Source organism: Mercenaria mercenaria, chromosome 5 (assembly GCF_021730395.1).
Source record: "Mercenaria mercenaria strain notata chromosome 5, MADL_Memer_1, whole genome shotgun sequence".
NCBI lineage: Eukaryota > Metazoa > Mollusca > Bivalvia > Venerida > Veneridae > Mercenaria > Mercenaria mercenaria.
Window position 1 is genome coordinate 25,346,874 of NC_069365.1, and position 25,832 is coordinate 25,372,705.

The 25,832-nt window shown below is 34.3% G+C and overlaps 1 protein-coding gene and 1 long non-coding RNA gene across 2 annotated transcripts in view; both read right to left on the reverse strand.

Annotated features, from left to right (window-relative positions):
• LOC123558262 (coatomer subunit alpha-like) overlaps window positions 1-15,735 on the reverse strand; it is a 67,180-nt gene extending 51,445 nt beyond the window's left edge. Inside the window, 3 exon segments of the mRNA XM_053544489.1 lie at window positions 57-117; window positions 11,256-11,386; window positions 14,871-15,735. Coding sequence (XP_053400464.1) covers window positions 57-117; window positions 11,256-11,386; window positions 14,871-15,735 — 1,057 coding nt within the window.
• Window positions 15,736-16,082: 347 nt separating this feature from the next.
• On the reverse strand, window positions 16,083-19,222 carry LOC128556935 (uncharacterized). Its single transcript, XR_008370919.1, has 3 exons — window positions 19,106-19,222; window positions 18,681-18,800; window positions 16,083-16,718 (listed from the first exon to the last, which is right to left on the reverse strand). It is a non-coding gene; the product is annotated as an uncharacterized LOC128556935 (long non-coding RNA).
• Between the last annotated feature and the right edge of the window lie 6,610 nt (window positions 19,223-25,832).

Here is a 25,832-nt window from a genome sequence, read left to right on the forward strand (position 1 = left end):
AATAAAGGATATTTGTAACAGGGTTCTCGGAAACGCCGAAATTGGCGTCCCTGTACACATAATTGGTCTCGGTATACGCGTGTTTATTGCAGCTTGAGAGTCCCTGGACACACGTTTCTGCAGTGAGACGCAATGAAAATTAATTGATTACGTAAACCTGCGAATACACAAGGTTTGACTCGAGAGCAAAACATGTGGGTGGAGTTACTCGCTTGTCACCCATAGCCGCCTATAGCCAATCAGCGTTGCCCGTTTCCAGTACACTGCGAGACAGGCGGCATATATGTATGATCAACTCGAATACACGTGATTGTCGGCGTGATTGCATAGGTGACAAATTCTAATTGTTAACGACGGATTATGTGCTTTTTGAAGTTACTTCGATTGTTTTCTCACATACTAATTACCAGGCAGTTTTCAAGATGTTTTTAGAAAAAGTGATAATTAGGCTTAATTATGAATGTCCAAGTAATTTTAATATGCTGTCTATGTCGGTCTTAGTAACGTGATTATTTTTCTGCAAAATCGCTGATGTTTATTTTTATTGTTACTGAAGAAGCATTATTAATATGTTGATCATAGACACACTGTGCATTCTTAAAATATTTTAGACCGAATGTTTTAACGTTATGCTCTTAATAAGTATTTTAAGGAGGTAGGTTACCTTCATATTTGTATGTGCGCATGTCCAACCGGAAGCTAACGTGACGATTTACGACGACGTTTACGACAAACTAAATGTGTTTGTATATTCATTCTTCTGAAAACAAATCATGAACCTGTCTCCGATCTGATGCTTTATGGTTTAATAATGCAGAAATAATGAATAAATTGCCGCAGAAACGCTTCAAAACAATGTTGCCTTAAAATGACGTCATTGACGTCATGACGTTACGTGTCAGTTACCGCGCAAAATTAATAGCTTTTATTTTGAAAGTACGTAATTCTGTGCATTTTCTTTATTTGAACTATTTTCAAACAGCTATTATTTGCTGAAACATTTTTTATGAGTCTTTTGCTCTGAATAACAATCAATATTTTGCTTCTTTTATGTAGTTATATTGAAATGTTATGCGGAATGTAAGAAAATGGATGATGGTAACCGATGTTATTTGGAATATAGTTGGATGAAAGGTTATTTGTTACGGCCATTTTCAAATAAGAAACTTGCAGTTTGATTTGTAATACCTATTTTTCAGTTTCATTGATAATTTGTTAGTTATATACTAAAACTAAGCTCTAAAATTGTTCAGATTTCAGTAGAAAATTGTGATTTCTTGAATTGAATTGATGTTACCATGGAAACGAAGCCCGTGACCTATATATCTAAATGTAAAATTCAAAAGCGTTGACACTGGTCTATTTAAGGAACACAGTTTCGGCTTTTTATTTTCATTACAACAACATCCATGAGAATAATAGCACATGCTGAACGATTTTTCCATGAAAAATGCAAGACGAAGGGTACTGCTGCAAGTATTTTAAGCTGTGAAATTTGTTTGAATAAATACAAATAACACGAAAATATAACTTACGTTTGAAATAATATGTTTTGAAGCTACATTAACAAGAAATATAATTTTATTCAATATGTTTTATAAGAAATTGCGACAAAAAGCAAGATATAAGCTATTTTAAACATCTCTGTTGCCATGGTTACTTTAAACTTTAAGAAAAATAGGGTACCATGTAAAGTGCTTGGTATTTTGCTAATAATATTACCCAAATATTCCATGTTGGTCATTAACAGAATGGCACTGAAGCCGTCGAAAACCCCGTTTTTATACATAGCTGTTTAAAAATGAGAGAAAATGCGTTACCATGGAAACACGAGCCCCGCGACATATACATTTTAAGCTTATATTAGAAAGCTAACGCGCATACTAGTAAAATTATCAATTATGCAGACTTCTACGGATATCAGTGAAACTAAAATACACTGAAAAGTGTTAAATATCCGTATTTTCCTTCTTCTTTCAATATAAAATACCTTTGGAGGGTCATGTTCTTTAAACCTGGATAAAACTTGAACTTGAAGGGCCAGAGAAAAACGAAATTGAGATTGTAGCTGTTAAAACATCATATTACACAAATTACAAAAAATTGCTGCGTTTCAACTAATTTGAATTTACCCTGGTAACAAGGTAACCTACCTCCTTAAAATTAAAATATAATTGTTCATATATTTTATTTTTACGATGTATGTTTATATATGTTCCCATTCTGAAACAAGAGGGTCATGATGACCCTGGATCGCTCACCAGAGTTATATGAGCTACATGTTTCAAATGTCAAACTGATGATTTTTAGAATTTTTTTGGAAGATTTTCTGATGTACAATCAAGTAACCCCTGGGGCTGGGCCAAGTTTACCCCGGGGGTCATGAATGGAACAAAGTTTGTAGAAGTCTACTAGGCAATGTAACAGATCAAATATCTAAGATCTAGGCCTTCTGGTTTATTTTTAGCAAATTTATGAAGATTTCCCTATATACAATCAAGTAATCCCTGGGGCTGTGTAAATTTGACCCTGGGGGGTCCAGATTTGAATTTTTTTTGTAGAAGTCTACTAGGCAATGCTACACGTCAAATATCTAAGATCTAGGCCTTCTGGTTTATTTTTAGAATTTTTTTGAAGATTTTCCTATGTAAAATCAAGTGACCCCATGGGGCAGGGTCAATTTGACCCCGGGGGGTCATGATTTGAAATTTTTTTGTAGAAGTCTACTAGGCAATGCTACACGTCAAATATCTAAGATCTACACCTTTTGGTTTCTTTTTAGAAAAATTTTGAAGATTTTCCTATGTAAAATCAAGTGACCCTGGGACGGGGTCAATTTTGACCCCGGGAGTCATGATTTGAACAGATTTTGTAGAGGTCCACTAGGCAATGCTACACGTGAAATATCTAAGCTGTAGGCCCTCTGGTTTATTTTTAGAAATTTTTTGAAGATTTTCCTATGTAAAATCAAGTGACCCCGGGAGGCATGGTTTGAACAAATTTTGTAGAGGTCCATTAGGCAATGCTACATGTCAAATATCTAAGCTGTAGGCCTTCTGGTTTATTTTTAGAAAAATTTGAAGATTTTTCTATGTACAATCAAGTAACCCCATTGGGCGGGGTCAGTTGATCCCGGAGGTAATGATTTGAATAAATTTTGTAGAAGTCTACTAGGCAATGCTACACGTTAAATATCTAAGATCTAGGCCTTCTGGTTCATTTTTAGAAAATTTTTAAAGATTTTCCTATGTAAAATCAAGTGACCTCTGGGGCAGGGTCAATTTTGACCCTGGGGGTCATGATTTGAACAAATTTTGTAGAGGTCCACTAGGCAATGCTACACGTGAAATATCTAAGCTCTAGGCCTTCTGTTTATTTTTAGAAAGTTTTTGAAGATTTTCCTATGTAAAATCAAGTGACCCCTGGGGCGGGGTCAATTTTGACCCCGGGGGGGTCATGATTTGAAATTTTTTTGTAGAAGTCTACTAGGCAATGCTACACGTCAAATATCTAAGATCTACACCTTTTGGTTTCTTTTTAGAAAAATTTTGAAGATTTTCCTATGTAAAATCAAGTGACCCTGGGACGGGGTCAATTTTGACCCCGGGAGTCATGATTTGAACAGATTTTGTAGAGGTCCACTAGGCAATGCTACACGTGAAATATCTAAGCTGTAGGCCTTCTGGTTTATTTTTAGAAATTTTTTGAAGATTTTCCTATGTAAAATCAAGTGACCCCGGGAGGCATGGTTTGAACAAATTTTGTAGAGGTCCATTAGGCAATGCTACATGTCAAATATCTAAGCTGTAGGCCTTCTGGTTTATTTTTAGAAAAATTTGAAGATTTTTCTATGTACAATCAAGTAACCCCATTGGGCGGGGGTCAGTTGATCCCGGAGGTAATGATTTGAATAAATTTTGTAGAAGTCTACTAGGCAATGCTACACGTTAAATATCTAAGATCTAGGCCTTCTGGTTCATTTTTAGAAAATTTTTAAAGATTTTCCTATGTAAAATCAAGTGACCTCTGGGGCAGGGTCAATTTTGACCCTGGGGGTCATGATTGGAACAAATTTTGTAGAGGTCCACTAGGCAATGCTACACGTGAAATATCTAAGCTCTAGGCCTTCTGTTTATTTTTAGAAAGTTTTTGAAGATTTTCCTATGTAAAATCAAGTGATCCCTGGGGCGGGGTCAATTTTGACCCCGGGGTCATGATTTGAACAACTTTAGTAGAGGTCCTCTAGGCAATGCTACATGTCAAATATCTAAGCTCTATAAGCTGTTACTCTCGTGTTGTGTATAACAGAAATCATTATATATATGGAAAATACTGCAATCACCTCACAAGTACATTAGGTATACTCATGACCTATATATCATAGTGTCTGTCAACTTTCAATGCAATTTCACAAGATACCAGGAAATCCATCATACACTGATGGCCAAATTCACTTGTAAATTCAATGACAAATTTTGCACTTTCTGTTGTTCTTTGATTTCACATTTAACTTTGGCAGATAAGGAAAGACTTACTTTTGATGATGCTATTATCATCTTCAGTTTCTTTTTGATAAATAGATCTGATGGTACCCATTAAACAAATCTGAAAAGGATCTATAAACAGTTATATAATATTCTTGTTTTTCAACTCTACTTGAAAAATAAAAAAGTAAGCCTTTAATGCATGTTTTCTTGGATTGTGAGTTTGTAAGCTCTTTAGGATTCCTTTGCCCTAATAAAGTTTCATGTGCGTACCCCTTTTCCGCAAGAGAATTGTGTTCATTTTACATAGCTGATAGAAGCAATGTTCTAGTCCTTAAAATCAAAGATATTTCATCAATACATTATTTATGATGTAACACTGTATGTGAAGTCCAAACTGAATTATAACGCCTGTTCAACATCTAAGTACTACCAAATTACTGCTGATATATGTGTATAATTTTAAGGATTGCAGCAAAACGTTGTTTTAATCACCAGTCATTATTAAATGACACTGCTTTAAATAATGAGATATTGATGTTCATCTTGAGAAAAAAATGTTCAGGGGAAACTCTTTCTGATGATCTTTCAAGGATTTATTTACACAATCTAACTGTCATTTCAGCTGTCAGTTTTGCAAACTGGGGCAATACAGAGCCTCAAACATGTTCTTCTGGTGTTTTAATGGACAATTTTGATTAAAAGTATTAAATCTGATAAATTACTGTCGCTTCACAGTGATAATAAGGCCCCTAAACAGTGAAAAACGCCCGCACTGAAATTTTGAAATCGGTCTGCAAAAACTTGAGCGAGCGGAAGCTGATTTTCAAAAAAAAATATTTGTTTTTGATTTTGGAAAAAAATGGAGTGGGAAATCCGTTGACCAAGTAATCAGTTTGGTGTGGCCTAAGTCAGGGGCCATAGTTCCTAGAGGACTGGATGAATCCGAACGTGAAACCCCAGGTGCATAACTACACATGCTGACCAACATTCCTGTAAAGTTTTGTGACTCTATGTCAAATACTTTTGGAGCTAGGCGCGATAACACTAAAATGACCAATTTTTACAAAGTCAGGGGCCATAAGTCCTACATGACTGAATGAATCTGGAAGCCAATTCCCAGGTGCACAACCATATGTGCTGACCAACATTCCTGTAAAGTTTTGTGACTCTACGTCAAACACTTTTGGAGCTACGCACGACACAACATTCTCGGAAGGACGGACAGACAAGGGCAAATCTATATGTCGCCCCCCACCCCACTCCCCCCAAAGTGGGGGCATAAAAACTGTACTCTTTTTTAAAATTGTTTTTACATGTGTTTTATAATTCATAGTTACCAAAGATATTATTTTCTCCAATCATTTAATGTTATCTAAGAAACTTTTGTTCCTTACCACTCCCTCTGGTGGCCATGTTTCTTGATAAATCGAAATAATTTGGAACAATCTTAGCAAAGGGTCAAACAAGGACCATTTGTGTGAAATTATTTCAAAATTGGACATTTGGTTTAGGAGGAGATGTCGTTTGAAGATTTTTCTATTTTTAGCTCTGACAGTCCCTATGCGCAAACAAGCAAAACCATTTGAACAACTTTGGTCGAGGGCCATCCAAGGAACATTCATGCTAAGTTTCATCAAAATCCATTCAGTGGTTTTGGAGAAGATGTCTTTTAAACACAAATGTTGACGACAGATGGACGTATCGTAACACAATGGACGACGGACACAGCATGATCACAATAGTTTGACATAATCATTTCTTAGGTGAGCAAATAAAAAAAACCTAGCGAAGAATGAAATAACTGGAAAATATCTTAAATTTAATCATACCTGATTCACCAGTCTGTGTCTTTACTGGTTTACTGCATGATGATGTAAGTGTCCCATTGGAGGCCATTACACATATTTCATAATATTCATAGCTTTCCTGTGATTTTGGGAAAAATGGTCAGTAGGAGACTCATGAACCCTGTCGCAACTTTCTGTTATCACCTGAAAACAAATTTCATATCTGAGCCATGCCATGAGAAAACCAACACAGTGGCTTTGCAACCAGCATGGATCCAGACCAGCCTGCGCATCTGCGCAGTCTGGTCAGGATCCATGCTGTTCGCTAACAGTTCCTCTAATTGCAATAGGATCTGAAAGCGAACAGCATGGATCCTGACCAGACTGCGCAGATGTGCAGGCTGGTCTGGATCCATGCTGGTCGCAAACCCACTTCGTTGGTTTTCTCATGGCACCGCTCAATTTTAATTCACATGCTTTTCCCATTTAGCTCACTGCAAATCTATTATGTATCTGAATCTAAATTAAATGAAATATAAATCTTAAGATTAAACTGTAATCTAGTTGAACATTTCAAAATGTAACTGTAAATTACAATATTACTAACAATTTAGAATAATTGATCCCCAGGTCTATCTTAGTAGTTTTATTTAAAGATTTATTTAGTTTTCAACTTTTTGCAAAGTTTAGCAAAGAACTGGAGAATTCACAAGACATCATTTAAAGAAACAAACTTTGCTTCAGTATGTCTACAGTAACAAGCTGAGCCAGTTCATTTTATTTCAAGGTAAAAGGTGGTTCGTTAGTTCTAAGCTGAGTGCCTTTTTTCTACAGCATTTCAGTTTCTGTAAAGGTAAAAAAATAAAATGTGTTTCCAGTATCCGACCGACCCTATTTTTTCCTGCCAAAAAAAAATTGGAAAAAAATATTCGGTAGACCCGAGGTTCCGAGTTTTGACTTGAAAAACTCGCATTTGACCCACACAGAAAATGTCCTGTGCATCGGCTTGACCCGCAAAAATTTTCTTTAAAGCGTCTCGAGTTCGGAAGTTCTGCCTCTTGTCAATCAAATTCCTGGTGAATTTCAATATTTTTCCATCGCCATAAGCAGAAGTATGGCAGTTAAGGCAGAGCATTGTACAAAAATGTATATTTATTAGCTACTAACAGATGTCAATAACACCACGCGCCGACTGACAGTAGTCATCTTGCTGTTTGTATTTAGTACAATAATGCCCGTCATTATAAAATGTGTAAAGTTTATAGATAAAGAATGCGAAGAGCAGCCTATTAATGTGTTTGTACTAATATATTGTTTGTGCATCAAGTTTTTACAACTTTAAGTAAAGAGATTACAACTGAGTCTGAAAAAGTAGACGATCTGGATTTCGCCAGGAGGCGATAATTTGGAGAAGTGGCTGACTTTACAGTGACTATGTAGGATGATCCTTGGTGTCATTGAAAAAACAAGAGCTGTTAGGTGACAGCACGCTCGACTATTCTCAGTGCTTGATAGTAAAATATAAGCTCTGAGTAAAACTTTAATATTACAATTAGCATATTTAAAGTTGAAAAGGGGTCATAATTCAGTCAAAATGCTTGATAGAGTTGTCTGCTCCTGTTTACAGACTAGGGTCATGATGGTAAACAAGTATGCAAAATATGAAAGCAGTATCTCAATGGACTTTGAAAATATTTGGGGTGGTAAGCAAACTTTAACATTACAGTAAGTATATTCTAACTCGAAAAGGGGCCATAATTCAGTCAAAATGCTTGATAGAGTTGCCTCCTCCTTTTACAGACTGGGGTCATGATGGTAAAAAAGTATGCAAAATATGAAAGCAGTATCTCAATGGACTTTGAAAATATTTGGGGTGGTACGCAAACTGTAACATTTATTCTAAGTCGAAAAGGGGCCATAATTCAGTCAAAGTGCTTGATGGAGTTGCCTCCTCCTTTTTACAGACTGGGGTCTTGATGGTAAACAAGTATGCAAAATATGAAAGCAATATCTCAATGGACTTTGAATATATTTGGGGTGGTACGCAAACTTAAACATCGCTAACGACGAGGCGAGTAGGAAAGCTCCCTTATTCTTCATATAGTCGAGCTAAAAATGTCTCGGCCCGATCTTTGTTTTGTTGTCACCAGAAACTTTCGCCAACTGAAAATAATGCCTGATTTTGTGGCAACCGACAGCGCAACCTCTGCCTACAACTTACTTGTATTGTTATACGTCTTGCTGACTTAATACTGAACAACAAATTGCATGATTAAAATCGTTATTTTGTGTGCTTGATATGATCATATGAACCGATCGGCAGTTATGGTCTATAACAAATCATTTTTAACAAATCATTTTGGCCCAATATAAATGCTTTAGATAAGCAGAAAACATAAGTATTGAATAGAAATGAAACTGAAAACATGTATTTAATCAAAAATTTAATGCTTTCCTTCATTTTTCCATGTTTGTCACCGTTTTTGCGACTATGATGTTCAGATATTTGTTATTTTTTTGCGAGATTTTCTAGTGCAATCTATGATTACAGTCAATAAAAAGTCTGCATTTAAGAAACATATGACAACTGTTGCAAAAGCAGCTCTTATTTTGAAGCATTTTTCAAAAATAAAAGCATGCAAAGGCATCAAACCCCACCCACTTTTAGACAATGTGCAAAATGGGGTAACTTACTGTATCCTCCAACTGAAAGATATTAAATATTTAAGGAAGTGTCTAGGGGTACGGATCCGTACCTCTAGACAAGCCTGTTAGGGGTTTTCTAGGGGTATGGACCTCCGTTTTTCTAGAGATTAAGGGGCATTTGCATTTCAAATTTTGTTGAAAATGAAATAACCAACAAGACTTCATCAGAATTCACCTTAAATTTGGATCTAAATGGTTTACAGGTAACAACGTTCATCCGATTTGTTACATTTTCAATGTAAATAACCGAGGAACACGAACTGGCAGAAAAAAAGATATAAAGATTAAACGAAATAATGTTAAATATGTTGGGGGGAAAACTATTTTTAATGATAATTAACCCTCAGTGTATTTATGTTTTCCACACATTTGGTAGCCGTTACGAGATACAAGGGACGTTTTCACAGTTTCTTTTACTTAATGTCGGTTAATTGATCATTAAACAATCAGTTCCATGCCGATTCATTATAAATCTTGTTAAAGAGAATTCCTATAGTTTTTTTCCTTTCATAGAATTTTTTTTAATTCACATATATGATAGGAAAATTTGTGCTGAAAACAATGAACAAATAAAAACAATAGGTCACCAGGCTTGTTTTTGTGAAAAATTGTTTTGAACACACCCACTGTTGCTGAAACTGCCAGCAATTTTTCAACATTTTCATATTTTTCTGCTTTTTTATAAATACCAACCAAAATATACATCCAGGCAGCACAATACGGTTTTTTTCTTTTTACAGATTTTATTATATACTTATTTTGATATCATAGTCATATTTGTAATACTCTGTCCTTACATTAATGGGTACAAATGAAAAAAAATATTGTTTCATATTTACTTTTGTGAACTTTTTTCAATGAAAAATACCCATAGTGAAGAATATTTTTTTTTTAATTTTGAAAAAACTCTTTCATAGAAGTTTTTCTTTTTCTTCTTGTGTATAGATAATTGTATTGTGAGCATAAAAATGGCTAAAAATGTATGGGTCACCAGACTAAATTTTATGTTAAGACCGCTAGAATACAACATCTGTTCGGATGGAAATGGTGCGAACCTGGCCAAATTGATTACATGTATGTCTGCTAAAAGTTTTAAAATTCTTAATTCTTTCTATAATTGAATACTAAATAATCTGAAAGGTGATATTGTCTTATCAGTACTAAGTCAATTATCTTACATTATATGAACAACACTGTCTTTGTACTAAAATGCGATGTGAAAACACAACCACAAAAATAGCAAGATACCTGTCAGGCATGATACTTGTCAATACAACATAAACCAGTATCAACATTTGATTACTGATATAACTTATCAAAAATGTTATTTCATTCAAAATTCCTCATATCTAAGATTGTCTGTAACATGTTTCAACAAATGTTGACTTCAGTTCAGTTTTCCATAGAAAGAGTCAGCTGCACAGAAAGATGCCCATAAAAACTATAGGAATTCCCTTTAAATAACAAAATAAAAAGGTGCATACTATTAAACCTATTTTGTTTGTTGAATTTCAAATATATAATTCATTCAGGGTTTAGATTCACCCATTAATCTATTACCAACAGTTTATTTTACAACAAATTAATCGGCACGGAACAGTGCATTCATTTGGAGTTCCTCGGTTATTTAGGTTTTGAAAGAGAAGGTAAACAATCGGGTGAACGCTGGTATCTGGAAGCCATTTAGATCCAAGTTTTAAGTAAATACTGGTTAAGTCTTATTTGTTATTACATTTTCAACAAAATTTAATATATAAATAACCCTAAATCTCCAGAAAAAGGAGGTCCGTACCCCTAGAAAACCCATAACAGGCTTGTCTGGAGGTACGGATTTGTACCTCTAGAATCAGATTCTACAGGTACGGATCCGTACCCCTAGACACACAGAAATAAAGTCACTCTTCAAGAAAATATTAGGCTATAAAACTTTAGCCTACCTACCTACCCTATTTTTGTTTGGCGATGTAACAGGAACCACACATATTTTTTTGGCCTAAGGGCATTCTGTATCAATAATAACCTGTATGCTGCGAATAAATAAATGCATACTTCAAAACATGAAACTGAGGTGGAAAACAAATGTTTTCATATATAATGTCTTTAATCAAACTGAAATGGAAAACATATGCCTTGCCTACATGTGGATCAAGCTGACAGCCCTACGATCCCCATTCTCTCTACTGAGCTAAGTGGGCTGGCAGCTTTTGAGCCAGTTCATGTTATTTCAATCATAGGGAGACCATCTCTAACATATAGCTATCAATTTTAAACATACCATCCAACTTAATCTGATAGTGCTGGAGTTGACAACTTCTCCTCGCAGCACGGGCATCTGAATGTCTAGTAATCTTTCTTCTATCTCAGCTACTGGGAGAGTAATTGTTGGTACCACATTGTGACCTTTCTCTGCAATAATATCATCATTATAACATACTCACTTTCAAAGTCAGTTAAGTTACAAGCAAAATATTTTCCATATTACGTAAAAATTTCATATCAGGTGTGTGACATCATAGATATTATGTGACATCATTGTGTGTTGTCAAATAAAATTCTTTATTTACCGTTAATATCTCTCAAGTTGAATAAAATATACTAGGTAATTATACATTTAAATTGTAAATTAGTAGGTATTATTTTATGTTTTTCGGTGGTTTATCGAAATATAACGGTGAATTATATCCTGATAAACTCACTGGCCACTCAGTGAAAATTATCAAATCTGATACCCGGATTAACGTCAAAAAGTTTACCGAGCGTACTGAAAGCCGGAAACAATATGACGATGACGTCGTTAAAATGACGTCATCTTTGCGATGCTTCCCGATAAAATTTCCCGCAAATTTCGACATTTTATTGAAATAAACACAACAAAAGTAGAGTTTTAGACATAAAATAAACAGAAAAATTGTTGGTATCGATGTAATATCACGGTAATTTCACTCGTGAACACCAAAAGTTGTTATTTTCACTCGTGGCTGCGCCACTCGTGAAAATATCACTTTTGATGCCCACTCGGTGAAATTATAACGTGATATTACACCGAAACCAACAATTATCCTCTATATAAAAAATTTACTAGCTTTGCAATAAAAAAACAAGAGTGCCCGAATGTCACAATATACGCCTGTCACAGCAAATTTCTTTACTCTAGCACCTGTATTTGCAAATGGAATTTTAATTTTGTGGTTGTTTAGTAATCATTGTAATTCTTTTGTTTTTCTAAGTCCGCAAAAAAAGCTCCTTACCAGATAGAGATACCTTAAAGTACACCTAAAATTGGAAAGTAACATCTATGTTGTACTACAGAAAAGTGGTCTCGATTTTTCCCTACGACTAGTAATGAAAAAGTTACAATATTTGTAGTAACAACAAAGGGAAGTAATTCTAAAGGGAACTGCGCATGACACTTTGTCTCATGATGGTGTATAAAAGTGCCAAGTTACATCAAAATCCCTCGATGCATGAAGAAGAAATGCTTTGGACAAAGTCATTCTTGTATCTGACCTTTAGCCTCTAAGTGTGACCTTGACCTTAGACCTAGTTCTTGCGCATGACACTCCATCTTGTGGTGGTGAACATTTGTGCCAAGTTATATCAAAATCCCTCTATGCATGAAGAAGAAATGCCCCGGACAAAATTTTCATTCTTGTATCCTTTGACCTTAAAGTGTGACCTTCATCTTACAACTAGGGACCTGGTTCTTGCGCATGACACTCCGTCTCATAATGGTGAACAACTGTGCCAAGTTTCATTAAAATCCCTCCATGCATGTAGAAGATATGCTCTGGAATGTCATTCTTGAATTTGACCTTTGACCTCTAAGTGTGACCTTGACCTTAGACCTAGGGAGCTGGTTCTTACGCATGACACTCCTGTGGACACCGCCTGCCTGTCAGGGGCGTTCCCACAATATGTCCCATTTTTCAAACGGGCGTATAATTATACACCAATCAATCATTTATGAAATGGGGTATTAAAAGCTGCATGCACAACCAAAAAAAACAACTGGACACCTTCAAACAATATTTACCAAGTGTTAAAATAATCACGTACAGTGGACTGGGTCCCCATTTTTCCATGGCTGTTTACTGCTTTGACAAGGAAAACGCAAGTAGTGTTTGGAACCAGTCAATCAATAGTTCGAGGGTTGCCCGCAAAACTGCAGTAACTGGATTTTTGAAAAGTTTTCAGGAAAAGCAAAAAACTTTCTCATTTCACAATGAATAACATTTTTGACAAAACCTGAATATATGTTAAAATGAATGAAATGACTTTTCAAATGACATTCTTCATTTATGTTTAATGTTACATTCATTGGAGTTATTTGAGTAGCATTCAGTTACAGCTATATTGCATGACTTTTCTAAGTTATAGCAGACATATCATTACTGCAAAACTGTCGTAACTTGACTTACAACTCTTTTGCGGGCAGATCTGTTGCACCTTCATTCTAGATGTTTACTGCAAAAGAGATGTAACTTCAGTTACAACTCTTTTGCGGTATGTTGGACTGTAAATCATTTCCACTGACATATGTCACTTACAACAGTTTTACATTTGAAATAAAAATGGAAATGAAGCTTTTCTAACATTTATTTTTGAACATTTTTTCATAGACTGAACAATATGGAAACAGTTTGAAACAATATGCTTAAGCATTGTGCTTATACTAGATTTAACCAATATGATTTAATATGTGTAAACATGATAGTTAAATAACAAATATTGTATGGGTATTGCACAGTATTACAAGGATTTCTGTAGTGTAATTGTAGAAAAGAATTGTATACTTCACTTAAATCAGCACTGCCAACATTATATTTAAAGAAACTGCCAATTCTATATGAAACCTAATAAATTTGTACTTGAAAAAGTAACATTTCATTATGCGTATTTTAACTGAGAATAGATGGCTGAATATAAACAGTGGCATACATAGAAGTGGTGTACCAAGAAATAAATAATATTGATAGAATTCATCAATTTATATAATAAAGTCACACCCCTTTACCTCAATTAATACCTATCATAACATTAATAATATCAGAATGCTAACTATAACTGTAAATTCATAAATCTGTAAAATAAAATGTCATAAATCAGAACAATAAAATCATATTCCTATACATGTACAATGGAAATTATTAATACATAATGAAGTTAAGTAATGTCATTTATTAATGCCTTAGATAGCATAAACTTTTTCTCAAACTCTTTTCTGTGATGTCTGAAAACATGTCATTTAGGTGATATCTGACACATTTCAGATAACATAGAGCTGCCAATAATTTTTATAGTGAGGAAAACTTAGCAGACCATGCCATGCTTTGTGTCATGTTCATGATTTTCATTTTTCTGTACATATTATAAGTAAATGAAATAACAATATATTTTGGCTAAAGAAAACAGAAAGACATTTTACAAGATCTTCACCTGTTTTTGTGATGATATAGGTGTACAAGTTTGAGCTTAAATTTACATTAAATCTCATACATGTGTATCGCACACATTACCAACATGACAGTACTCTGATTTATTCCAAGTTAAATCAATACCTATTTCACAAAATAATTAACATTCGTTATAACTGAAGAAATTCTGCGACTGCTTTAAAGAATATCTGATTATTTTTCTACATTTTAGCCGCATGTTCACTTTCAATAGCCGTTCATAAAATGTAAACGTCATGATCAGCAATCCATACACAGACTTAGTTTTTATCAACATGATGACACTATTTTAACAGTCATATATGGCACAAGTCTCCGTATCTGCAACAACTAATCATGTGGCAAAAAAAGAAAAAATGGATGGTGAACCATGGGAATCAAATATGATTTACATAAGTTGATCAGATCCAAGTATTTATCCCTACTAATAGGGATACCATCATTGTGTAATGGTTGTAACTGGATCTGTTTTGGATTTGGAATGTCTTTTGTTCTAAATCTTTTAAAGAACTCAACTGTTTTGATTTCACCATAGTATTTTGTTTGGTACCTAAATTTGTCACTTTCATCTGATGTTAACTTAATTATTCTTAAATTATTCCAATAAACCTTCTCATTTTCAGTATTTATATCAAATTTTTTTATATGTCTTGAAACAGTCTTGAAGTCAAGGAAATCATTAAAACCCATTTCTTTGACAGCTAAGGGTTTTTCAGTACGTGCAGTGCGTATTGCACCAGCCCACTGTGGAGTTGTGAAAATGGGGATGTTCCTGACGGACGCTTCAATACCTGCATGAATACTGTCAGCTTCGTTTTGAGTGTGACCTTTAATCAAGTACTTGTGCTCAATTGATATCAGGTCAAAATTTCCCATGCAGTACCAGAGCATTGCCATGTAATATTTATTTTTGTTTTGAGCAATACAGTTATCAGTATAAAAGACAAATCTTTTTTTCCCCTCTTTTGCCTTTGTCTGTACAAAATCATAAACGCAAGATGCTATCTCACAGCCACCTCTTGCAGCAATGGCTTCATTCCATACGTAACAAAACCCATCCCTAGTACCATAATCATAGATTGTTAGGTTAAATGTATTAAGTCTTCTTTTGAAAAACAGACTTGAGTTGAAACTATTTGGGGTAAGTAGAACCTCCTCTAAATCAAAACAGCAAGCAACAAAATCACCTTCACTATCATTAATAGCTCTCTCCTTGTCCCTATCTTTTTCCACCCTAGCCTTGTTTTTACTTTCTATGTGTTCCCTATACTCTAATTTCTTTAATTTTTCATCCTTTGGCATAATTTTAAAAGCAAAACAGAAGTCACATTGGTCCTTCAGGGGCTTGTGGAAAGAAATATTGTATTCGTGGTCAAAAATGTGACGGTATACTTTAATAGATACAGGATCAGTTGAAGTCTCTGTACATTTTAGGACATAATTTTGATACATTTTTTTTACATTGAGTTTAGCATCTAAATAGCATTTTTCAGAATCTTTTCGACAGTAGTGACTCTGTACACACTTGAAGGACTCAATCCCGTCCCTAGAATTGCCACTATAATGCCACCCTTTTCAATGGTGGAGTATTTAGACAATTTTCCACCAAAATGCCACCTAAAATGCCACCAGAATGGTGAAAAAATGAACAGGACAGTGGTAAACCCGTTTTCCACTAAATTCCACCTCTTTCCACTTGTGTACACCTTTAGGTGGCAATAAGTGGAGTATTTAGACAGTTTTACACCATTATGCCACCATTATGGTGGAAAATTTGTTTGCCACTTAATTACACCAATAGCCACCTTCATGGTGGCAGTTAGTGGAGTATTTAGACAAATTACCACTAAAATGCCACCATTATGGTGTAAAATCTATTTTCCACTAAACGCCACTTACTTCCACCAATCGCCACCTAACAGGTGGCAGTAAGCGGACAAAATTTCACCAAAACGCCACTATGGTGGCAGTCCCATTTTCCACTAAATGCCACCAAATAGCTGGCAATAGTAGGAAAATACGTGGCAACTAGTGGAAATCGGCTGCACCTGCTGAAACGGAAAAAAACTCAGTAATAAGCAAAAATCATATTATATTAATATATTTTTTATTTTTATGAAAAATCAAAGACCCTTCACAAGAAATCACAAAAGATCTGAACACGAGGATCAGGATGTTGTCAATGCAGTCTTATTTCTTCATATTCCAGGATGGCTTAAGTAGATGGCAAATGACTCTCCAAATTTCACTCCTTTGGATGTAAGGCCATTTTTCCAGCACACAATCTGTAACAGCAAACCATACATCTATTAATAGATATATTTTTCTAACATTCTGAATAATTTTGCAGAAAATTTGTAAATTTCCTCTAGGAAATATATGAAATCGAAAGACTAAACTAACTCACTGACATAACAAAAATCTCTACATTGTCAAACTTAATCTATGTAAAATACTGTGAAATCATTTAAGTTCGCTGGCATGAAATTTCACGCAAACGTAAAAAGGACTGTTTCGTGCGGGCTTTAATTCGCGCATTTTCAATTTATAAATGAAAAAATAAATTGAAAAATGATAACAGCGCAGTCTTAAATTCACGCATCCGTTCTAGCGCGAAATACGCCAAAATTCGTCCTACACGAATAAAAATGATTTCACAGTAATATGCAACATCTTTATTATAACTGTGAGAAGTTTCATCAAAACCTACATTGTAGAAAAAATTCTATTCACTCAAACAGTTACATTGTTTTGTGGAAATATATGCATCTTGAATCAATAACAAGAACTTGAGAATTGATGAAAGATGTGGAAGCACCATTGCTCTAAGGCGATTTACACTTGTGTCAATTTCATGAATACAGTAGAATTCCGCTATTAAGACCACCCATGGTTCTTTGTAAAACTGGTCTGATTAGTGGACAAGGCTATACTGGGAAGGTCTGGCAGATAATAACACATTGGAATACAATCAAGATGCAATAATGGCAAACACAGTGTTAAATTTATATGTAGCTTTATTTTCTTTAATTTCTTTAGCCTTAAATACTCAAACTGTGTATTAATTAAGGACGCACTTAACTGATAATGATTTGAATTTTGTTCAATTAAAGACAATTACAACAATATCAAACAATTTCAAACTTCATTCTCCGCTGAAATCCCGAACGTATTTACATTAATAATAACAAAAAACACCGTTTAGATCTAATTAAATCCATTTTGATCCAGTCAATTCGATCAGTGGGCATTCATCTAATTACAAACAAATTAATTATTTCAACAATTTCTTATGTTAAAATAGCGATGTAAAACACCAAACATCTTTAAATAACAATTTCAGACAATCAAACAGTTTGATACGTTGTTTTGATAACGTTTAAAAGACTTGTTAGCAATTAACGGATAAATACACAATGTACACATCAAAACGTGTTAACACGATGTCGCACGTGTTAATTCCCGTGGCGATTCATGGTAACATACAGAAAAATTTGAGTTGTCGTAATTGCGGTGATTAATTAAGTGTGAAAAAATCAAACAGTTCTGAAATTGGTGGTCGCATTAGTGGATTAGCAGTCTGGTCGCATTTTCGGACAAACGACCATTGGTTTTAAGAAGGAAATATTCTGTTCTTTGCAAAATCGGTCGTATTAGCGATGCGGTCGTAATTTCGGCGTGGTCGTAAGTAAGAATTTTACTGTATTTATCAATGGATTACTTGTTATGTAAGAATTTATGGATTGAAAAACAATTAAAGGGCAATAACTCTAGTTACTGAAGTGATCCTGATGGAAATTGCACATGCAATGCTGTCCTGTAGTGATCTACATTTTTGTAAAGTTTCATGAAGTTCCATCAATAGATACAGGAAAAATCCCCATTTTTTACCAAATCAAGGGGAAATACTTCTTTTACTAGGTAAATAATTGAGCAGTGTTAAGCAGTGTTAATGAGCTTATAATAATTACATGAGGTTTAGTGATTCTGTAGACAAAGCTATAAAAATATTTTTCCAATTACAAGCATTTTCAGTTAATCTGACGGACAGATAAAAAAGAAAGGACAACGCCAAAAATAATATCCCTCCGCCTTTGGCAAAAGGTAATAGTAGCACTTGGGTTTTTCATCACATTTATAATTAATATTTATCATATATATGCCAGGAAATTCTATTAATTAGTGTATTTCTTTAAAAATTAAGGGTTATTTAAACATTAGCTTTTATAAAAACATATAATATTTACCTGATTCAAAATTATTTTGATATGTTTCTTTTATGCAGTAATAAGCTGTATGCTGCTCAGGTATATACAGTCAGGAAGGCATATCATGTCACAAAGTTGCACTTTTTTCACAGAAGGAACCTGGTATGAACAGTTTAAAGTACATATTGTATCCTAAGTGCTAATCAATAATGTAAATACAAATGTAATTACAAAATGATACAATTTTACAAGCAGTGTTATAAACATGACTGAGCTATATTCCAGAAAATATATCTGGGATTTATCCATCTGCCAAACTTCCTAAGACATAAAAGGAGATTTGTTGATTTAATTTAAAGCAGTTTGGTAAATGTTTCAAATTCAAGTATTTGTTAAGAGAAAGTAATTAAGACAATGTTAAAGACAGTAATAATAATAAAAAATAAACAGTATAATATTGTTACCTCTCACAATGTGTTTCCATTTTCTCCCTGGCTGACTCATCAAATGCCAGATTTCAAAATTTGGTATTACTACACAGATAAATTGATTCCACACATACACTTTCTTGGTCAGCTAGAGAAGGTGTTAAGTCCTTAAGTTGGAAAGCTATTGTAAAAACATCCTTTTTATAAACACTTCTTTTTTTCAATTAATGAAGAGAAAAGGCAAGAACTATTTCTTTGCATCTGTCCTGATGTTTGCCTGCATATATAAATCTTAACTGACCCAAATTCCACCTGGGATTGTTTCTATACACTTGTGTGGGAGCTTGTAACTTGATCTATCATTAATCTTATCTTTAACCAACTTTCACTCATGCAGAAATAATACACTGCAGACACATTTAAAAATGATCTTTTCAGATTCAGCTAGTACAGCCAATTTCCACTAGTTGCCACCTACTTTCCACCTTTTTCTGTCTTTCATTGAATATAATGCAAAGATATAATAAGTAATAAATATTCTCTCACAAAATAACAAAAATTCAAATTTTCTGTATACCACTCTGAATATTATTTTTGTCCAGCTAGAGTCAGCATAGACTTATTCTCATTTTAATGAAACCCTTTGAAGAAGGAGCCTGGGTATACTGTTTTGCAGATGTTGGTCAGTCTGTCGGTCATTTGGTATGTAGACCAATCGGTTTCCAGATGATAACTCAAGAACGCTTGGGCCTAAGATCATGAAACTTTATATGTAGGTTGGTCATGACCAGCAGTGACCATATTGACTTGGAGGCCAGTAGGTCAAAGGTCAAAATCACAGTGACCTGGAACAGTTAAACAGTTTCCAGATGATAACTCTAGTACTCTTGAGCCTAGGATCATGAAAGTAAATGGGAAGGTTGAACATAGCTAGCAGATAACTCCTAAAGATTTTTAGTTCAGTAGGTCAAAGGTCAAGGTCACAGTGAGCTGGAACAGTTAAGCTGTTTCCAGATGTTAATTTGAGAACTCTGACCTAGGATCATGAAACTAAATAGGGAGGTTGATCATGAACGGCAGACGACCCCTACTGATTTTGAGGTCAGTCGATGGTCAAAGGTCTAGGTTACATTGACCCAGAACACTAGAACTTTTTTTGCCCAATAACTAGAGAATGCTTTTGTCTAAGATCACATTTGATACAGAAGTCACTTATGACTGGTAAATGACCCATAATTATTGGTTTAAAGGTAGTACATCAAATGTCCAGTGCACAGTGACCAAGTGATTTCTGTTTCTTGTACAGTTACTGAATGCATCAAGGGGGCAGGGAGCATTTTGTGTTCTACGAGCTGTTGTCAATGTGGAGTTTTAGCAAAGTCAGGTTCCGTGTCAATTAGACCTGAAGTTTGAAGTTTAGCATTATACCTTGATTCCATGTGAAGATTTATGTACAGGGTAATCCAATGTCTTATAGTTCTCTTTTAAATCAAACATCACAAAAATTTCTAAGTTTTTTTTCCACCTATTTGCCACCAAGAAAATTTGCTAAGTCCCTATTTTCCACTAAACGCCACTCAATTTCCACCATAAAAAAAAGCTGTGTTCTACTTTCCACCAATTTACACCTTTCTGCCACCATAAAGAAAACCTATGTTCAGATTTACACCTAATGCCACCTAAATGCCACCAAAATAAAGTGGCTTTTGGTGGCAAATTTACCACTTAGGTGGAAAAAAGAGCTGAATTACACCAAACGCCAACTAATGCCACCTATTTACACCAGCTGCCACCCTTTTTTCATGGAAATAAGTGGCAAAGAGTGGCAAATCTAGGGACGGGATGTGACTCCTAACAAAAGCAGCTTTAGATTCAGATGTACGATTGGGTCTTGTGGCATGTTTCCCCCTTAAGTCATTTGTACAGACACCAATATTGTTACCTTTATTGTGGACTGTTGTAACAACTCTATCAGTTACACTTAATGTGTGGAGAAAAAAGGTTTTACAGACCTTTTCTGCAATATGGTTATTGCTTTGACTAGGAAGCATCCACTGGATACTGAAATTGCGCCTTGAATAATTTGAACTTTTAATTTTCTTTTCTTTTTTTACTGTGTACTTAGCAATAAATTGCCTTTGTTTATCTACTTCACCTAACTGCCAGTAAGTGTGAAAAATAGCTAGCCTATCATCATGTGAGAATTTCTGCTTACATCTATATCTGCAGTTGTCACCACAACCTTGCTTCATCATTCTGGCTTCTCTTATCTTACCCGACACATAACTTTTTCCTTCATTCCTTCTTTTCTTTGCAAGGTTACGTCTCCATTTACTTTCATTCCTAACCCTTTTCCTCCCTCTACCTCTTTTAGGGGTGATTTCATCACCATCTAACAGAATCTCTGCTGAACTGCTTTCTACACTATGCACTCCTGAATCTAATTCACTTTCTACATCTAATTCTACTGTACTGTCTCTGTTGTAGCAACTACTTACTCTGTTTCTTAACCTACTCAAGGGGATATCATCATCGTCATCATCATCACTATCCTCATCATAATCATCATCATCTGGAATATAATCTTTGTCATTTTCATCATCATCACCATCATAACATTCATCATCAGACTCAGGCAAAAGAGGTTTTGTACTACATTTTCGAAAGTCAATAATGTTTGTGTTTGGAAAGATTTCAGGCTCAGTGCTAGGTGCATTTGAACAGTCCGCATCATCAACCAACATGTCTAACTTGATAGAGTTTAGATAAAGGTCACTATTATCAAGATTTGTCATGGTACTCTCAATGATAGAATCAGTGCTAGTATTCAAAGAGGACATTATAGAACAAACATCAGAAATTTCAGACATATCAGATACAGGTGAAACTTCTACATTTTGTGCTAAAAAAAGTTTGCATGAATACTCTCCAACACTATTGTCATCAAAGCCGGAAAACTCTGATTCAGAATCACTTAAGCTTGTCACTGTTAGTTTCGCAATTTCAAATGGAACATTCCCTTCCAATTTAAGTGATGCTGCTAAATGCCTTATAAGTAAGCTAACTGCACTGGGAGATTTATGTGAAGTCATTGTTGCGAAACCATCAGCAGAAACCATCCCTAAATCGTTACGACTATGTGGATCGAAGACGTAGTAATCGTTGCTCTTTAAAATTGCCATTGAGTATGCAGGATTGGCACTTCCCATTGTAAATAAACATCCACACAGGTCTTCTTTAGAAGTCAATACATCTAGAGCATCATCCAGCTTGTAAAATGGTCCATCTGTTTTAGAAGTTGTTAGAGTTCCATGTAATGACAATGATAATGAGCCTACATAAGCAGGAATGTTCTCAATTGATAAATAATCAGTACTGACTGCAGCTGATAGTTCAGTATACAATTTGTCACCAGTATCAAGAATACCGTTTAATGTACTAGTGTTCCACATCTGAGGAGAGACTTTATGCAAGAACAGCACAGCTGCAGCAGAATTTGCTAAGCATTGTTTCCCATTGCCACTGAATCGAAGGTCTCCTTGGTTGTAAGATGCTTGTAATGCCATCATGCATGTAATTATTGAACCTGAAAAAAAATCAAGCAATATTAGTTACAGTTCTTCGTAGGTTTTTGTATGTCATTCAGTTTCGAACATATTAATAGGATAGCTTTTTCATCATAATAAGTAATAAATGCATTTTTAATATACTTAAGCTAAAATGGTGTCACGCTAACTTGTGATGACGTCCATGTTTTTGTTGCGACCAAGAAAAAGTGCTATAATATTTTATCTACTGTTATAGATTAAGGCATAATATTATTAGAATCTAAATAATGTATAACAAAATTGTGTTTTACTTTAATTAATACACTCAAAATTGGTTAAACATCGGCAGAAAATTTCAATCGAGCTACACCCTCAAGGAATTATGCCAAGGACGTCTAACCTCTTACAAAAAATGCTTTTTCTATACATTATTTAATAAAAAGTTAATTTATAGCAGATGACTGTTTTAACAGTATTTATGGGTTAAACGTCAAGCATAAATTAATTGCACGAGGGCATGGCCTGAGTGAAATTATCAGTGTTCGACATATTACAGCCTGAAATATAAATAGTGTTAAAACACTATGAATTATTTCTATTCTAAAACAGTAGATATAATATATTAGCGCTCTTTCTTGGTTGCAATAAAAACATTGACATCACTGTATGTTAACATGACGTCATTCTAGCATGAGAGTGTTTTTAACAGAGAAAAGCATATTAGAATTCTTAATTATTGCAAGGGTAATTTGACCTGGATTTGTTTTTGAATTATATATTTGTGAGATATGTCACAGTCAGTAGATTTGATGAACATCATGCATAGTTACACTGTCTGATTTATTAATTATTAGAACAATATTAAGACAGTCTGTATACATGCTGCAATATTAATTTTAATTTAATGGGGCTTCCTTTCCTGTGCCAGGAATATTATCTAGTTTTCCGAGAAGGTTCCCAAAATTTCTTGCATATTTTTGTAGTAACATGTAGTAAGAATCTATCATGCATAAATATTACATTTGACCTATTCTTTCTATTGAAAATTGTGATGTTCGTTTCGTTTGAACATCTAAAGGAAAGGAGCAAATTTTACTTTAACGCTGCTTTGTAATAACTAGTCCACCCCGTTGTGTAATTATCACCTTCATTTCATTTCAGTTTGATATTACATCAGGGGAGGTAACTTGAGTCATGGATTGGGACTTAGTAATAACCGACCGCTGTTTTGACAATCTCCGCGTATAGTCAGGGAGAAAGTTCCTTAGATGTTCTTGTTATTGTTCCGTCTGGTGGACAGAATGGCCGGGAAGCTGATTTAAATGTTAAATGCCATACAATGTGTGCAATCTAAAATATTATCTTATTTACAAATGGAAAGGAGTAAATATAAGATATATTTTTTCGTTGTTCATGCGAAATGAACAACAGAATAGGATCAGCATATACCACATTGGGCCTAAAAAAATGCCTGTTTCTGGTATCCGACCTTGTCCCTACATTTTTTGGCCGACCTTGTTTATGGCATAGGAGTATTTTTTCTATTTTTTAACAAAAAGTGGCAAAACTGCACTTTTAATGCTTTAAACATGCTCAGTGATGTTACTTGGCTAATAAACTAACTGATGCTGTAAGGGCATAGCCTCTTTATTTTAACTGTATTCCTTTTTTGACAGAAAAGTAATTTCGAAAAGTCCCACTAAATAAATAACAAGCCCCCTTTCCCCCAAAAAACTGACTTACCGAATTACCCTATTTTTTTTTTAGCATGTTACCAGAAACAGACATTGTTTTTTATGTTATATTCCAAAATTAAAAAAAAAAAAAAAAAATTAAGTTTAAGTATCTTGTAACAAGAGCTGTCAAAGAATATATAAAACACACTTCAAAAATAATATAAAAATTAAATAAAGGGTAACTTACCATTAAGAATGTCTGATGGTCTAACTCTTGTCAAAAAATTATTGGCATCAACATGCAGCCATTTTGATGATCTGCAGAATTCTCAGTAAAACTTATGACATCATACATTTGATGTCATCAAAATTTAAATATAGAACACATATAATTAAATTTTAATTAATACTAATTACAATTTAATTGGTACTTATTTGTAAATTCATCAGAATACATCTTTACAAAAAGACCTATTTCAAGATGAAATACAAGTTTTTAAAGGGAAGTAACCAGTTTGCTATAACATACCTGTTATAACAAGCATTTTAGGTAGATTAAATTGAAATACTTCAGTGTTGCAGTTAAACATGAAAAAGAGATTGGAAAGTAGCTGAAACTGCAAAACAGTTGTAACTGCAGTTACAACAGTTTTGCGGTTTTCATATTGTTCTAAGACTGTAGGTCTCAATTATGCAAAACTGTAGTAAGTGCAGTTACAACAGTTTTGCATATATTATCATGATTTATTCTCTTGAACATTTCCATGCAAAACTGTAGTAACTTAACTTACAACAGTTTTGCAGGGACCTTTTCAGCCAATCTGAGATACAACTATTTGTAAATATTGAATAATTATTTTAAAACAAAACATATAAGTACTGGTATTTGATTAAACAATGTATTATTAAAAGACATATCAAAAAATGGCTAAATGTCATTTTTGGCAAAAATCACAGTTACAACAGTTTTGCGAGCAACCCTCGAGTTATATCTGTACTGGTATAACGGGCTCTAGCTACCTTCCAGGACTGAAAAAGAAAATATAAAAGCAATGAACTTTATTCAAAATAAACAAGCAATGAAATTTAATCAAAAACAAGAGCTGTCCGTAAGACAGCAAATGCTCCACTGTCCGAATCATTGTCCCAGAAGCAGGAAAATTATCCGAAATGTTAAAATATCTATAGAGTTTGAATCTAGTATCTGCCTTAGTTTTGGAGATAGTAACTTGGATGCAAAACTTTAACCAGAAGTTTTAAGTTTAAAAGGGGTCATTATTTGGCCAAAATGTGAAGTTTCAATTTAATATCTGCATTAGTTTTGGAGAGAGTTACTTGCATGCAAAACTTTAACCAGAATTTTCTAAATCCAAAAGTGGCATAATTTTTCCAAAATACATGTCAGAATTATGAGACTTGACCCAGTGAGGTTGGTAATTAACTTAGAAAAAGAAAGAAATAAGTTTCAAAGCTATATGCCTTTAAATTACAGCCATATGTAAATGCATGCAAAACTTTAACCAAGTTGTGACGCCAACG